This window comes from Oncorhynchus tshawytscha, unplaced genomic scaffold, assembly GCF_018296145.1.
Source record: "Oncorhynchus tshawytscha isolate Ot180627B unplaced genomic scaffold, Otsh_v2.0 Un_contig_1152_pilon_pilon, whole genome shotgun sequence".
Lineage (NCBI taxonomy): Eukaryota > Metazoa > Chordata > Actinopteri > Salmoniformes > Salmonidae > Oncorhynchus > Oncorhynchus tshawytscha.
The window spans coordinates 136,119-152,368 of record NW_024609720.1 but is presented as its reverse complement, the minus strand read 5'-3'; the positions used below and the strand labels follow the sequence as shown (position 1 = coordinate 152,368).

General features: G+C 47.0%; 1 protein-coding gene across 1 annotated transcript in view; it reads right to left on the bottom strand.

Annotated features, from left to right (window-relative positions):
- Positions 1-539: 539 nt before the first annotated feature.
- Positions 540-16,250, bottom strand: part of dusp16 (dual specificity phosphatase 16) — a 31,077-nt gene continuing 15,366 nt past the window's right edge. The window contains exons 2-4 of the mRNA XM_042317249.1: positions 6,559-6,790; positions 5,244-5,527; positions 540-4,482 (exon numbers count right to left, since the gene is read on the bottom strand). Of these exons, the coding sequence (XP_042173183.1) occupies positions 3,258-4,482; positions 5,244-5,527; positions 6,559-6,790 (1,741 nt within the window). The 3' untranslated portion in view covers positions 540-3,257. The remainder of the gene's footprint in view (positions 4,483-5,243; positions 5,528-6,558; positions 6,791-16,250) is intronic.

Genomic DNA, 16,250 nt, shown 5'->3' with positions numbered 1-16,250 from the left:
CAACCATAGACCTATCATAACTGTAGAGGGCTAGAGGCAGGGTTCAACCATAGACCTATCATAACTGTAGAGGGCTAGAGGCAGGGTTCAACCATAGACCTATCATAACTGTAGAGGGCTAGAGGCAGGGTTCAACCATAGACCTATCATAACTGTAGAGGGCTAGAGGCAGGGTTCAACCATAGACCTATCATAACTGTAGAGGGCTAGAGGCAGGGTTCAACCATCGACCTATCATAACTGTAGAGGGCTAGAGGCAGGGTTCAACCATAGACCTATCATAACTGTAGAGGGTTAGAGGCAGGGTTCAACCATAGACCTATCATAACTGTAGAGGGCTAGAGGCAGGGTTCAACCATAGACCATGTCAACTGTAGATCCTCAAGAGGTGCTGAATGATTCATACTGTAAAGTGTTGTTCTTTGTTCCAGGCCTGTAGGATGGTGAAGAAAACTCCTCTTCCTGGACATTGATCATGTAAAGGATTGTATTACAGAGGTTAAAGTTCAGCGTGACAATGTTAGAAAATAAACCACGTGTTGTGTACCGTTTCAGATTTTATTTCAACAGTCAACATACATCTACTGCTTATCAGCTTCATCCAAATGTCCACATTGTCTGTTGTAAAACGAGCTATATTCTGACACAGCAACAACAACCCCATAACAGACCTACTATCTCTCACACACGTCCACACACTGTGGGAGCTGAACCTGTCTCAGGTCTGGGTCAGGACCACTGGTCTCAGGTCAGGGTTCAGGTCTGGGTCAGGAACACTGGTCTCAGGTCAGGGTTAGGACCACTGGTCTCAGGTCAGGGTTCAGGTCTGGGTCAGGACCACTGGTCTCAGGTCAGGGATGGGACCACTGACCTCAGGACAAGGTTCAGGTCTGGGTCAGGACCACTGGTCTCAGGTCAGGGTTAGGACCACTGGTCTCAGGTCAGGGTTCAGGTCTGGGTCAGGACCACTGGTCTCAGGTCAGGGTTCAGGTCTGGGTCAGGACCACTGGTCTCAGGTCAGGGTTCAGGTCTGGGTCAGGACCACTGGTCTCAGGTCAGGGTTAGGACCACTGGTCTCAGGTCAGGGTTCAGGTCTGGGTCAGGACCACTGGTCTCAGGTCAGGGTTCAGGTCTGGGTCAGGACCACTGGTCTCAGGTCAGGGTTAGGACCACTGGTCTCAGGTCAGGGTTCAGGTCTGGGTCAGGACCACTGGTCTCAGGTCAGGGATGGGACCACTGACCTCAGGACAAGGTTCAGGTCTGGGTCAGGACCACTGGTTTCAGGACAAGGTTCAGGTCTGGGTCAGGACCACTGGTCTCAGGTCAGGGATGGGACCACTGTTCTCAGGACAAGGTTCAGGTCTGGGTCAGGACCACTGGTCTCAGGTCAGGGATGGGACCACTGACCTCAGGAGAAGGTTCAGGTCAGGGATGGGACCACTGGTCTCAGGTCAGGGTTCAGGTCTGGGCCACTGGTCTCAGGTCAGGGATGGGACCACTGGTCTCAGGTCAGGGTTCAGGTCTGGGCCACTGGTCTCAGGTCAGGGATGGGACCACTGACCTCAGGACAGGGTTCAGGTCAGGGATGGGACCACTGACCTCAGGACAAGGTTCAGGTCAGGGATGGGACCACTGGTCTCAGGACAGGGAAGGGACCACTGGTCTCCAGTCAGAACTTATTCAAAGCCTTTACCACAGGTATCAGTCATTACATCATTCCTTTACCACAGGTATCAGTCATTACATCATTCCTTTACCACAGGTATCAGTCATTACATCATTCCTTTACCACAGGTATCAGTCATTACATCATTCCTTTACCACAGGTATCAGTCATTACATCATTCCTTTACCACAGGTATCAGTCGTTACATCATTCCTTTACCACAGGTTTCAATCATTCAGTTCAGTTATCTGTTCAGTTATCAACCACAGGTATCAATCATTACATCATTCCTTAACCACAGGTATCAGACAAAACCCACAACCACACCGTTAATAATATATCATATTTAGCGCTTTAATCCAAAGTGACTTACAGTCATGCGTGCGTACATTTTACGTCTGGGCGGCCCCGGGAATTGAACCTACAACCCTGGGGTACAAGCGCCATGCTCTACCAACTGAGCTGTTCGGGAGCTGTTCGGTAGCTGTTCGGGAACTGTTCGGTAGCTGTTCGGTAGCTGTTCGGGAACTGTTCGGGAACTGTTCGGTAGCTGTTCGGTAGCTGTTCGGGAACTGTTCGGGAACTGTTCGGTAGCTGTTCGGTAGCTGTTCGGGAACTGTTCGGTAGCTGTTCAGTTGTTCCAGCATCTTTTCTTGCTGCTCAAATAAGACCTGAGATTTGAATTGTCAATCAGAAGAAGACAGAGGACCAGGAGAAGCCTCTAATTTGGATGTGTGAGGTATTGGATGATTTGACACAGGGCTATCAAGGATCTCTGATCGCGTTCTTCATAACGCTTCATAAAGACTTCTTAAGGCTTCATAAAGACTTCATAAGGCTTCATAAAGACTTCATAAGGCTTCATAAAGACTTCATAACGCTTCATAAAGACTTCATAACGCTTCATAAAGACTTCATAAGGCTTCATAAAGACTTCATAACGCTTCATAAAGACTTTTTAAGGCTTCATAAAGACTTCATAAGGCTTCATAAAGACTTCATAAGGCTTCATAAAGACTTCATAAGGCTTCATAAAGACTTCTTAAGGCTTCATAGAGTCTTCTTAAGGCTTCATAAAGACTTTTAAGGCTTCATAAAGACTTCATAAGGCTTCATAAAGACTTCTTAAGGCTTCATAAAGACTTCATAAGGCTTCATAAAGACTTCATAAGGCTTCATAAAAGCTCCATGAATCCAACGTCAGGCAGACATCTACTGCTCCTTGACGACGATCATCAACATTCAGAAATAAATGAAAACGATGAACACTCATCCAAACAAAAGACTCAGTTTGTCTCAGTCCTCTCAGAGTTCACCTCTTCATCACATTCATCATCGTCACACAGCTGCTTTCTGCTTCCAGGTCAAAGTTCAACTACATTAATGCCAACTGTCGCGACACAAGTACACATAGAGCCGCTTAAATCAACTCAAGGTTCAAGTCCCTAGTGGGATAATAAGATGAGTCCATAACAAGTCTTTCCCTCAACATGGGTCTGATCTGAGGAGGTTATACTCCCTAGAACGGATGTCTCCATTCAAATCAATGATCCCGTAAGGGGTGGACTGGAGGCCATATTGAATGTCCCTCTCAGGACACCTCTATGACCTCCATGCTGCCTGAGAAGCTGCTGTGACTCCCCATCTCCTCCCTGGATCTAGTCTCGCCTCCTCCTCTCATCCTGTCTCCGAGTTCCATCTGACAGCTCCGTCTCTTCAGCTGCTTCTCCAAGGTGCTCTCCTCGTGCCAGCTCCTCCGTGAGTCCCCGTGGTCGCCGCTCCGCTGCCGCCCACGCCGCCGCACCTCCTCCAACCCCTGACTCACGCTGTACGCCGCCACGCTGCCACCCCCCAGAATGTTAGCCCCGCCTCCTAAGATGGTGGAGGTGGAGTAGAAGTGGTGTGACTCGGAGAGGTACCATCCCCCCGACGACACGGTGACGGGACCCAATAGGATGTCAGAGTGCCAGCCCTTCAGGGCGGAGCCTAGGTTAGGGGCGGGCTTGGACAGGTGCTGCTGGGAACGCGATAGGCCGAACAGGAAGCCGGTGGTGTGAGGGGTGCGGTTAGAGTTCTCCTCCATACTGCCACTACGGTGGAGCTGCTGGGAACAGGAGAGGGGAGGTGGAGGAGGCTTAGCCTGGCTGGGCTGCTTCATGCTGGGCTGGTTGGAGGTGGTAGTGGTGCTGGTAGTGGTGGAGGCTACAGGAGCAGCAGTGGGAGCTGCAGACGTAGCAGCAGGGTCTGCGGGACCGTCGTCCTGCTCCTTGTCAGGGCTCGGCTCAGGTGTAGACTGCTCTGACATCTCCTTCACAGGAGAGAACTGATACGGTTTCCCTGCAGGCTCCTTGAAGCTCACGGATGGGTTATAATACTCCTGGGCTCCGGGGTGGGATGTAGGGTGGGGGTATGGCCTCATGGGGGCGTTGCTGCAGCCTCCTGGCTCCCTGTACGACTTGATGTCCAGAGAGAAGGACCTTTTCAGCCGTGCAGCGCTGTCCTCCGTCCCCTGGTCCAGCTGAAGGCCTTGGAGCCCCTGGAGAGCCTGGGCCAGGAGCCTCTCCTCTGGAGGCCAGGGGGCCAGGACACACGGCAGAGTCAGGGGCTCCAGCAGGGCCAGGGCAGGGTCTGGGAAGCTGGGAGTAGGGTTAGGGGGGTCTTGCTCTAGAGGGAGGTGGAGGAGAGGAGAGGGTTTGACCCCGGTGGTTTCTCTGATCTCCGACCGTCCAGGAGTCTTGATCTTCTTCTCAAAGTCCAGCAGCTGACCCAGGAAATTGAAGTTAGGAGAGATGGTGGGTCTCTTCTCCTTGACGAACCTGTAGAGGAAAGACAGAAACATAGCATCAGTAGAGACACACTGGGTTGTTATAGAGTTGGGAAAACCTAGAGGGTCAAGACAGGGGACATTTATAACTGTAACACAGGACATCAGTAGAGACGCTGTAACACACTGGGTTGTTATAGAGTTGGGAAAACCTAGAGGGTCAAGACAGGGGACATTTATAACTGTAACACAGGACATCAGTAGAGATGCTGCTGAGGTTACCATCCCAGCCATCATTACAGCCCCCCACAGTGCAGTGTGTTCATTCAGGAGGACAAGCTGGGCCTTTCATGGGGTCATGTGACACACAGTTGTTTAATCAGGGGTCATGTGAGGATGGGTTCATGAAGACAGACAGGAAGAGGGGGTATCCTCTTAGTTACGGAGAACTTGGGAGGGGGGTGGTTGCTGAGTGGTCAAGTCCATAAGCAGGAAGGTGATGTGTACATGAGGCCTTGTGCCTTATTATGGTCCTACAGGGTTCAATCATCTCACCTGTAAATCCTTATTATGGTCCTACTGGGTTCAATCATCTCACCTGTAAACACTTATTATGGTCCTACAGGGTTCAATCATCTCACCTGTAAATCCTTATTATGGTCCTACAGGGTTCAATCATCTCACCTGTAAATCCTTATTATGGTCCTACTGGGTTCAATCATCTCACCTGTAAATCCTTATTATGGTCCTACAGGGTTCAATCATCTCACCTGTAAACACTTATTATGGTCCTACAGGGTTCAATCATCTCACCTGTAAGCTTCGTCTAGTGACATGTCCATCCTCGTCATGATGTAAGCGATAGCGATGGTTGCCGAGCGGGAGATGCCAGCCAGACAGTGGACCAGCACACAGGCGTTGGAGGCTTTGGCCTTCTCTATGAACTCTACAGATCTGTCCAACCAGGGAAGGATCTTCTCGCAGAAGCTGTCGTTGACAGGAACTCGCAGGAAGTGAGACTCAGGGATGTAGTCTGGTTTGGGACATGTGTTACTGGCATTCAGGACGTACGCGATCTCATTCTGCTGCATCACTTCCTGCAGAGGAGGGAGGAATACAGCTGGTTAGAATGCTTTACACACATCACTTCCTGCAGAGGAGGGAGGAATACAGCTGGTTAGAATGCTTTACACACATCACTTCCTGCAGAGGAGGGAGGAATACAGCTGGTTAGAATGATTTACACACATCACTTCCTGCAGAGGAGGGAGGAATACAGCTGGTTAGAATGCTTTACACACATCACTTCCTGCAGAGGAGGGAGGAATACAGCTGGTTAGAATGCTTTACACACATCACTTCCTGCAGAGGAGGGAGGAATACAGCTGGTTAGAATGCTTTACACACATCACTTCCTGCAGAGGAGGGAGGAATACAGGTGGTTAGAATGCTTTACACACATCACTTCCTGCAGAGGAGGGAGGAATACAGCTGGTTAGAATGCTTTACACACATCACTTCCTGCAGAGGAGGGAGGAATACAGCTGGTTAGAATGCTTTACACACATCACTTCCTGCAGAGGAGGGAGGAATACAGCTGGTTAGAATGCTTTACACACATCACTTCCTGCAGAGGAGGGAGGAATACAGCTGGTTAGAATGCTTTACACACATCACTTCCTGCAGAGGAGGGAGGAATACAGCTGGTTAGAATGCTTTACACACATCACTTCCTGCAGAGGAGGGAGGAATACAGCTGGTTAGAATGCTTTACACACATCACTTCCTGCAGAGGAGGGAGGAATACAGCTGGTTAGAATGCTTTACACACATCACTTCCTGCAGAGGAGGGAGGAATACAGCTGGTTGCAGAGGAGGGAGGAATACAGCTGGAATGCTTTATTCACTTCCTGCAGAGGAGGGAGGAATACAGCTGGTTAGCTTTACACACATCACTTCCTGCAGAGGAGGGAGGAATACAGCTGGTTAGAATGCTTTACACACATCACTTCCTGCAGAGGAGGGAGGAATACAGCTGGTTAGAATGCTTTACACACATCACTTCCTGCAGAGGAGGGAGGAATACAGCTGGTTAGAATGCTATAATACATAGTAATATATCTAATACCTTGTTGAGTACGTCTCTCTGACAGCCCAGGTAGAGGTGAGGCAGGATGCGTGTTGGCCCAGAGGTGTTGAGGGGCAGGCAGGGCTGAGAGAGGCAGGTGGGGACCAGGCAGGATGTGGCCAGAAGAGCCTTACCTTCACATAGACCTGGAAACAGCTGGGAAAACGCTGAGAAACCACCTGAAGACAGACACACAGAAACATCCCAATCAAATAAAGGAAGACAGAGGTTACTGTATTAGAGATACTAGAGATTACTGTATTAGAGATACTAGAGATTACTGTATTAGAGATACTAGAGATTACTGTATTAGAGACACTAGAGGTTACTGTATTAGAGATACTAGAGGTTACTGTATTAGAGATACTAGAGGTTACTGTATTAGAGATACTAGAGGTTACTGTATTAGAGATACTAGAGGTTACTGTATTAGAGATACTAGAGGTTACTGTATTAGAGATACTAGAGGTTACTGTATTAGAGATACTAGAGGTTACTGTATTAGAGATACTAGAGGTTACTGTATTAGAGATACTAGAGATTACTGTATTAGAGATACTAGAGGTTACTGTATTAGAGATCACACTAGAGGTTACTGTATTAGAGATACTAGAGGTTACTGTATTAGAGACACTAGAGGTTACTGTATTAGAGACACTAGAGATTACTGTATTAGAGACACTAGAGATTACTGTATTAGAGATACTAGAGGTTACTGTATTAGAGACACTATAGGTTACTGTATTAGAGACACTATAGGTTACTGTATTAGAGATACTAGAGGTTACTGTATTAGAGATACTAGAGGTCACTGTATTAGAGATACTAGAGGTTACTGTATTAGAGATACTAGAGGTTACTGTATTAGAGATACTAGAGGTTACTGTATTAGAGATACTAGAGGTCACTGTATTAGAGATACTAGAGGTTACTGTATTAGAGATACTAGAGGTTACTGTATTAGAGATACTAGAGGTTACTGTATTAGAGATACTAGAGGTTACTGTATTAGAGATACTAGAGGTTACTGTATTAGAGATACTAGAGGTTACTGTATTAGAGATACTAGAGGTTACTGTATTAGAGATACTAGAGGTTACTGTATTAGAGATACTAGAGGTACTAGAGGTCACTGTATTAGAGATACTAGAGATACTAGAGGTCACTGTATTAGAGATACTAGAGGTCACTGTATTAGAGATACTAGAGGTTACTGTATTAGAGATACTAGAGGTTACTGTATTAGAGATACTAGAGGTTACTGTATTAGAGATACTAGAGGTCACTGTATTAGAGATACTAGAGGTCACTGTATTAGAGATACTAGAGGTCACTGTATTAGAGATACTAGAGGTCACTGTATTAGAGATACTAGAGGTCACTGTATTAGAGATACTAGAGGTCACTGTATTAGAGATACTAGAGGTCACTGTATTAGAGATACTAGAGGTTACTGTATTAGAGATACTAGAGGTCACTGTATTAGAGATACTAGCTGTATTAGAGATACTAGAGGTCACTAGAGGTTACTTTCGTACACTTTAACATCTGAACCATGATACAAATAAAATTTGATTTGATTTGTATTAGAGATATTAGAGGTCACTGTATTAGAGATACTAGAGGTTACTGTATTAGAGATACTAGAGGTCACTGTATTAGAGATATTAGAGGTCACTGTATTAGAGATACTAGAGGTCACTGTATTAGAGATACTAGAGGTTACTGTATTAGAGATACTAGAGGTTACTGTATTAGAGATACTAGAGGTTACTGTATTAGAGATACTAGAGATTACACATCGAACTTCGGTGTGAATGATAGATGCGTCAAAATCAGAATATGTATTTTTTTTACAGAATTCCGACGAAAACATTGCAACATAGTTGGTCAAAAAAGGCCTTTAGTAACAAACTCTCACAAAGAAGACCTGCACCATCATAAGCCAATACAAGCAGGCTCTGATATCGTACACTAAACCTGCCTAGCAACAGCAGCCAAACTGAATGGTTGTGTTGTACATTATTATCTAGTAGTGTTTATAGAGGACCAACCTGACCTGCTGAGTCCATTACACAATACTGATACACTGCCTTCTGCCCCCAGCGACACACACACACACACACACACACACACACACACACACACACACACCAGCCACCTGTACCAGCCGACCCTCAGACAAGCCCAGTCCTAGTTGCTTGGCAACCATGTACCCATGGCTCTCCAGCCTCTCCTTCAGATCTGTTCGTCCATGGATCCATCCTAAATCCATCCTAAATCTCCTCCTCTCTCATCGTCACTCTGCCTCTCTCCACCTCTCTCCTCCTCTCTCCACCTCTCTCCTCTCTCTCTCCTCTCTCCTCCTCTCCTCCTCTCTCATCGTCACTCTGCCTCTCTCCTCCTCTCTCATCGTCACTCTGCCTCTCTCCTCTCTCATCGTCACTCTGCCTCTCTCCTCCTCTCTCATCGTCACTCTCTCTCCACCTCTCTCCTCCTCTCTCCACCTCTCTCCTCCTCTCTCCACCTCACTCACATTACAGCAATACTGATGAACCCATCTGATTTATAACATACAGGATGGATGTACAGCTGTGTATTGTATCCAGGGTTAGGAACCTTCCTCTGTGGGAAATAAACAGGAACTCTACTGGATGTGGAAGCTTAGTGGTTTGAGTGACACAGTTTGATCAGTCTCATTTCAACACAGTCACTTCCCCATAGCAACCGTGGAGCTGCCGGATCAATGTCCATACTGCAACGTACTGCACCTGTCGTTAGAGTCAGTGACATTTGACTGTATTGTTTGTCAGGGCAGAGGACCAACAGCAGAATAATTCACTTCTCTCCAGGGAGAGTTATAATGTCTGATGTCATGTGATAACCTGATGTCTGATACAGTCTGATGTTACAGGTGTCGGTTCTTCACTTGGAGGGAAGTTCCAACCTGATGACATCATCATAGAAACAGGAAGCATATCTGAAAGGAAACAACTTCCTAACTGAGGTTTGAGACAGTGAGACAGGAACCACAGAAAGCGGATCTAAAGGTACTTTTAAATGTCATCTGGGACTCTCTTTAAGTCTGACAGCGGTCCAGAATAAAGCTGAGAGACTTGGACATCTGGTGTAATCTGGTGTAAACACACTCATTAAACCCATTCACGTCCTCATTAAACCCATTCACATCCTCATTTAACCCATTCACATCCTCATTAAACCCATTCACGTCCTCATTTAACCCATTCACGTCCTCATTTAACCCATTCACGTCCTCATTTAACCCATTCACATCCTCATTTAACCCATTCACATCCTCATTAAACCCATTCACGTCCTCATTTAACCCATTCACGTCCTCATTTAACCCATTCACATCCTCATTTAACCCATTCACATCCTCATTAAACCCATTCACATCCTCATTTAACCCATTCACATCCTCATTTAACCCATTCACATCCTCATTTAACCCATTCACATCCTCATTAAACCCATTCACGTCCTCATTAAACCCATTCACATCCTCATTAAACCCATTCACATCCTCATTTAACCCATTCACATCCTCATTAAACCCATTCACGTCCTCATTTAACCCATTCACGTCCTCATTTAACCCATTCACATCCTCATTTAACCCATTCACATCCTCATTAAACCCATTCACATCCTCATTTAACCCATTCACGTCCTCATTTAACCCATTCACATCCTCATTTAACCCATTCACATCCTCATTTAACCCATTCACGTCCTCATTTAACCCATTCACGTCCTCATTTAACCCATTCACATCCTCATTTAACCCATTCACATCCTCATTTAAACCCATTCACATCCTCATTTAACCCATTCACATCCTCATTTAACCCATTCACATCCTCATTTAACCCATTCATTCATTTAACCCATTCACATCCTCATTTAACCCATTCACATCCTCATTTAACCCATTCACATCCTCATTTAACCCATTCACATCCTCATTTAACCCATTCACATCCTCATTAAACCCATTCACATCCTCATTTAACCCATTCACGTCCTCATTTAACCCATTCACATCCTTTAACCCATTCACATCCTCATTTAACCCATTCACATCCTCATTAAACCCATTCACGTCCTCATCGTCCTCATTTAACCCATTCACGTCCTCATTTAACCCATTCACGTCCTCATTTAACCCATTCACGTCCTCATTTAACCCATTCACGTCCTCATTTAACCCATTCACGTCCTCATTTAACCCATTCACGTCCTCATTTAACCCATTCACATCCTCATTAAACCCATTCACATCCTCATTAAACCCATTCACATCCTCATCGTCCTCAATAAACCCATTCACGTCCTCATCGTCCTCATTTAACCCATTCACATCCTCATTTAACCCATTCACATCCTCATTTAACCCATTCACATCCTCATTAAACCCATTCACATCCTCATTAAACCCATTCACGTCCTCATCGTCCTCATTTAACCCATTCACGTCCTCATTTAACCCATTCACGTCCTCATTTAACCTATTCACGTCCTCATTTAACCTATTCACGTCCTCATTTAACCTATTCACGTCCTCATCGTCCTCATTTAACCCATTCACGTCCTCATTTAACCCATTCACGTCCACAATTAACCCATTCACGTCCACATTTTCAGTTAGCTGTCCTATCACCAGCAGCCATTTTCAGTTAGCTGTCCTATCACCAGCAGCCATTTTCAGTTAGCTGTCCTATCACCAGCAGCCATTTTCAGTTAGCTGTCCTATCACCAGCAGCCATTTTCAGTTAGCTGTCCTATCACCAGCAGCCATTTTCAGTTAGCTGTCCTATCACCAGCAGCCATTTTCAGTTAGCTGTCCTATCACCACCTCACTGGCCAGTGATGAATGAGTGAATGAGTACGTGTGAATGATGTTGTGAAAGGATGAAGGAAGGTAGCAGGATGTCCAGCATGTCAGCAGCCCAGTTCTAGCAGCTGATAGGAGAAGGGAGGGAGGAGGGGGAGGGAGAGAGAGGCAGTGAGGAGGATGCAGCTGATAGGAGAAGGGAGGGAGGAGGGGAAGGGGAGGGAGGGGGCAGTGAGGAGGATGCAGCTGATAGGAGAAGGGAGGGAGGAGGGGAAGGGGAGGGAGGGGGCAGTGAGGAGGATGCAGCTGATAGGAGAAGGGAGGGAGGAGGGGAAGGGGAGGGAGGGGGCAGTGAGGAGGATGCAGCTGATAGGAGAAGGGAGGGAGGAGGGGAGAGAGGGAGGGGGGGAGAGAGGGGGCAGTGAGGAGGATGTATAGGAGAAGGGAGGGGGAGGAGGGGAAGAGAGGGAAGGGGAGGGAGGGGGGCAGTGAGGAGGATGTAGGGCTGAGGGAGAAGGGAGGGAGGAGGGGAAGAGAGGAAGGGGAGGGGGGGAGGCAGTGAGGAGGATGCAGCTGATAGGAGAAGGGAGGGAGGAGGGGAAGAGAGGAAGGGGAGGGAGGGGGCAGTGAGGAGGATGCAGCTGATAGGAGAAGGGAGGGAGGAGGGGAAGAGGGAGGGGGAGGGGGGGGGGCAGTGAGGAGGATGCAGCTGATAGGAGAAGGGAGGGAGGAGGGGAAGAGAGGAAGGGGGGGAGGGGGGCAGTGAGGAGGATGTAGGGCTGGAGGGGGAGAGGAAGGGGAGAGGGTGAGGAGGATGGGGCTGGAGGGGGAGGGAGGAGGGAGAGGCAGTGAGGAGGAGGATGTAGGGCTGGAGGGGGAGGGAGGGAGGGGGAAGAGAGGAAGGGGAGGAGAGAGAGGCAGTGAGGAGGATGTAGGGCTGGAGGGGGAGGGAGGAGGGAAGAGAGGAAGGGGAGAGAGAGAGGGCAGTGAGGAGGATGTAGGGCTGGAGGGGGGGAGGAGGGAGGAGGGAGAGAGAGAGAGAGGCAGTGAGGAGGATGTAGGGATGGAGGGGGAGGGAGGAGGGAAGAGAGGAAGGGGAGGAGAGAGAGGCAGTGAGGAGGATGTAGGGCTGGAGGGGGAGGGGGAGGAGGGAAGAGAGGAAGGGGAGGGAGAGAGAGGCAGTGAGGAGGATGTAGGGCTGGAGGGGGAGGGAGGAGGGAAGAGAGGGAGGGGAGAGAGAGAGAGGCAGTGAGGAGGATGTAGGGCTGGAGGGGGAGGGAGGAGGGAGAGAGAGGGAAGTGAGGAGGATGTAGGGCTGGAGGATGTAGGGCTGGAGGGGGGGAGGGAGGAGGGAGAGAGAGGCAGGGGAGAGAGAGAGGCAGTGAGGAAGATGAGGGGCTGAGGAGTGGGGACCTGAGAGCAGGTGTGAGGAATGGGGCTGGAGGGGGAGGGAGGAGGGTAAGGAGGCCTCCGAGGGAAGAGTCAGGGGCAGATGAACTCTGGTCATGTAGGGCTCCTGACCGGGGGAACTAGGAAAGAGAGGAAGGGGAGGGAGAGAGGGTTAGAGGAGAGAAGAGAAGGCTTCAGGAGAGAGGAGGAGGAAGGGTTAAGGAAGAGAGAGAAAGAGGGAGAGAGAGAGAGGAGGTGAGAGAAGATGTAGGGCTGGAGGGGGAGGGAGGAGGAGAGAGAGAGAGTGAGGAGGATGAAGGGTTAACAGAAACATTCAGAGAGAGGAGGAGGAAGAGGAAGAGTTAACAGAAACATTCAGAGAGAGAGAGGAAGAGTTAACAGAAACATTCAGAGAGAGAGCAGGAAGAGAGAAGAAACATTCAGAGGGGCTGAGTGAAGGAAGAGTTAACCTGAAACATTCAGAGAGGAGAGTAGGAAGAGGAAGAGTTAACCAGCTTCAGAGGAGAGGAGAGGAAGAGGAGGGAAGAGTCAAGGGGGAGATGAACTCTGGTCAACAGAAACATTCCTGAGAGAGAGGGGAAGAAGAAGGGTTAACAGAAACATTCAGAGAGAGAGAGAGGAAGAGGAAGAGTTAACAGAAACATTCAGAGAGAGAGGGAGGAAGAGGAAGAGTTAACAGAAACATTCAGAGAGAGAGAGAGAGGAAGATGAAGAGTTAACAGAAACATTCAGAGAGAGAGGAGGAAGATGAAGAGTTAACAGAAACATTCAGGGAGAGAGAGAGGAGGAAGATGAAGAGTTAACAGAAACATTCAGGGAGAGAGAGGAGGAAGATGAAGAGTTAACAGAAACATTCAGAGAGAGAGAGGAGGAAGATGAAGAGTTAACAGAAACATTCAGGGAGAGAGAGAGGAAGATGAAGAGTTAACAGAAACATTCAGAGAGAGAGAGGAAGAGTTAAGATGAAGAGGAAGATAACAGAAACATTCAGAGAGAGAGGAGGAAGATGAAGAGTTAACAGAAACATTCAGAGAGAGAGAGAGGAAGAGGAAGAGTTAACAGAAACATTCAGAGAGAGAGAGAGGAGGAAGATGAAGAGTTAACAGAAACATTCAGGGAGAGAGAGAGGAAGAGGAAGAGTTAACAGAAACATTCAGGGAGAGAGAGAGGAAGATGAAGAGTTAACAGAAACATTCAGGGAGAGAGAGAGGAAGATGAAGAGTTAACAGAAACATTCAGGGAGAGAGAGGAGGAAGAGTTAACAGAATCATTCAGAGAGAGAGGAGGAAGATGAAGAGTTAACAGAAACATTCAGAGAGAGAGAGGAAGATGAAGAGTTAACAGAAACATTCAGAGAGAGAGAGGAAGATGAAGAGTTAACAGAAACATTCAGGGAGAGAGAGGAGGAAGATGAAGAGTTAACAGAAACATTCAGAGAGAGAGGAGGAAGATGAAGAGTTAACAGAAACATTCAGGGAGAGAGGAGGAAGATGAAGAGTTAACAGAAACATTCAGGGAGAGAGAGGAGGAAGATGAAGAGTTAACAGAAACATTCAGGGAGAGAGAGAGGAAGATGAAGAGTTAACAGAAACATTCAGAGAGAGAGAGGAGGAAGATGAAGAGTTAACAGAAACATTCAGAGAGAGAGAGGAGGAAGATGAAGAGTTAACAGAAACATTCAGGAGAGAGAGAGGAGGAAGATGAAGAGTTAACAGAAACATTCAGAGAGAGAGAGGAGGAAGATGAAGAGTTAACAGAAACATTCAGAGAGAGAGGAGGAAGATGAAGAGTTAACAGAAACATTCAGAGAGAGAGAGGAGGAAGATGAAGAGTTAACAGAAACATTCAGAGAGAGAGAGGAGGAAGATGAAGAGTTAACAGAAACATTCAGAGAGAGAGGAGGAAGATGAAGAGTTAACAGAAACATTCAGAGAGAGAGGAGGAAGATGAAGAGTTAACAGAAACATTCAGGGAGAGAGAGGAGGAAACATTCAGAAGAGAAAGAGTTAACAGAAACATTCAGAGTTAACAGAAACATTCAGAGAGAGAGGAGGAAGATGAAGAGTTAACAGAAACATTCAGGGAGAGAGAGGAGGAAGATGAAGAGTTAACAGAAACATTCAGGGAGAGAGAGGAGGAGGAAGATGAAGAGTTAACAGAAACATTCAGGGAGAGAGAGGAGGAAGATGAAGAGTTAACAGAAACATTCAGGGAGAGAGAGGAGGAAGATGAAGAGTTAACAGAAACATTCAGGGAGAGAGAGGAGGAAGATGAAGAGTTAACAGAAACATTCAGGGAGAGAGAGGAGGAAGAGTTAACAGAAACATTCAGGGAGAGAGGAGGAAGAGTTACTCAAACAGTCTTGTAATCTAAAACAAACAAACACACACTCACAATCAGCAATCATTGATTATGTATTGCTGGTCTAAATATTTTAGTGATCAGACAATCACAAAGTCAACACTCAGACCACTGGCTGCCCCGGCAACACAATCCCAAAGCAGAACCTGTCATTCTCCCTCTGAAACACAACATCATGAATAAACAGAACCTGTCATGTCTCTCTGAACCAGGAGGAGCTGTCATTCTCCCTCTGAAACACAACATCATGAATAAACAGAACCTGTCATGTCTCTCTGAACCAGAAGGAGCTGTCATTCTCCCTCTGAAACACAACATCATGAATAAACAGAACCTGTCATGTCTCTCTGAACCAGGAGGAGCTGTCATTCTCCCTCTGAAACACAACATCATGAATAAACAGAACCTGTCATGTCTCTCTGAACCAGAAGGAGCTGTCATTTTGGTATAACTAGTTGGAGACGTTTTACCAGTCAGGTTGATATGTCATGTACCGGTCAGGTTGATATGTCATGTACCAGCCAGGTTGATATGCCAGGTTGATATGTCATGTACCAGTCAGGTTGATATGTCCTGTACCAGTCAGGTTGATATGTCATGTACCAGTCAGGCCAATATGTCATGTACCAGTCAGGATGATATGGCATGTACCAGCCAGGTTGATATGTCATGTACCAGTCAGGTTAATATGTCAGGTTGATATGTCATGTACCAGTCAGGTTGATATGTCAGGTTGACATGTCCTGTACTAGCCAGGTTGATATGTCATATACCAGTCAGGTTAATATGTCAGGTCGATATGTAATGTACCAGTCAGGTTGATATGTCAGGTTGACATGTCATGTACCAGTCAGGTTGATATGTCAGGTTGATATGGCATGTACCAGCCAGGTTGATATGAAATGTACCAGTCAGGTTGATGTGTCCTGTACCAGTCAGGTTGATGTGTCCTGTACCAGTCAGGTTGATATGTCATGTACCAGTCAGGTTGATATGTCATGTACCAGTCAGGTTAATATGTCAGGTCGATATGTAATGTACCAGTCAGGTTGATATGTCAGGT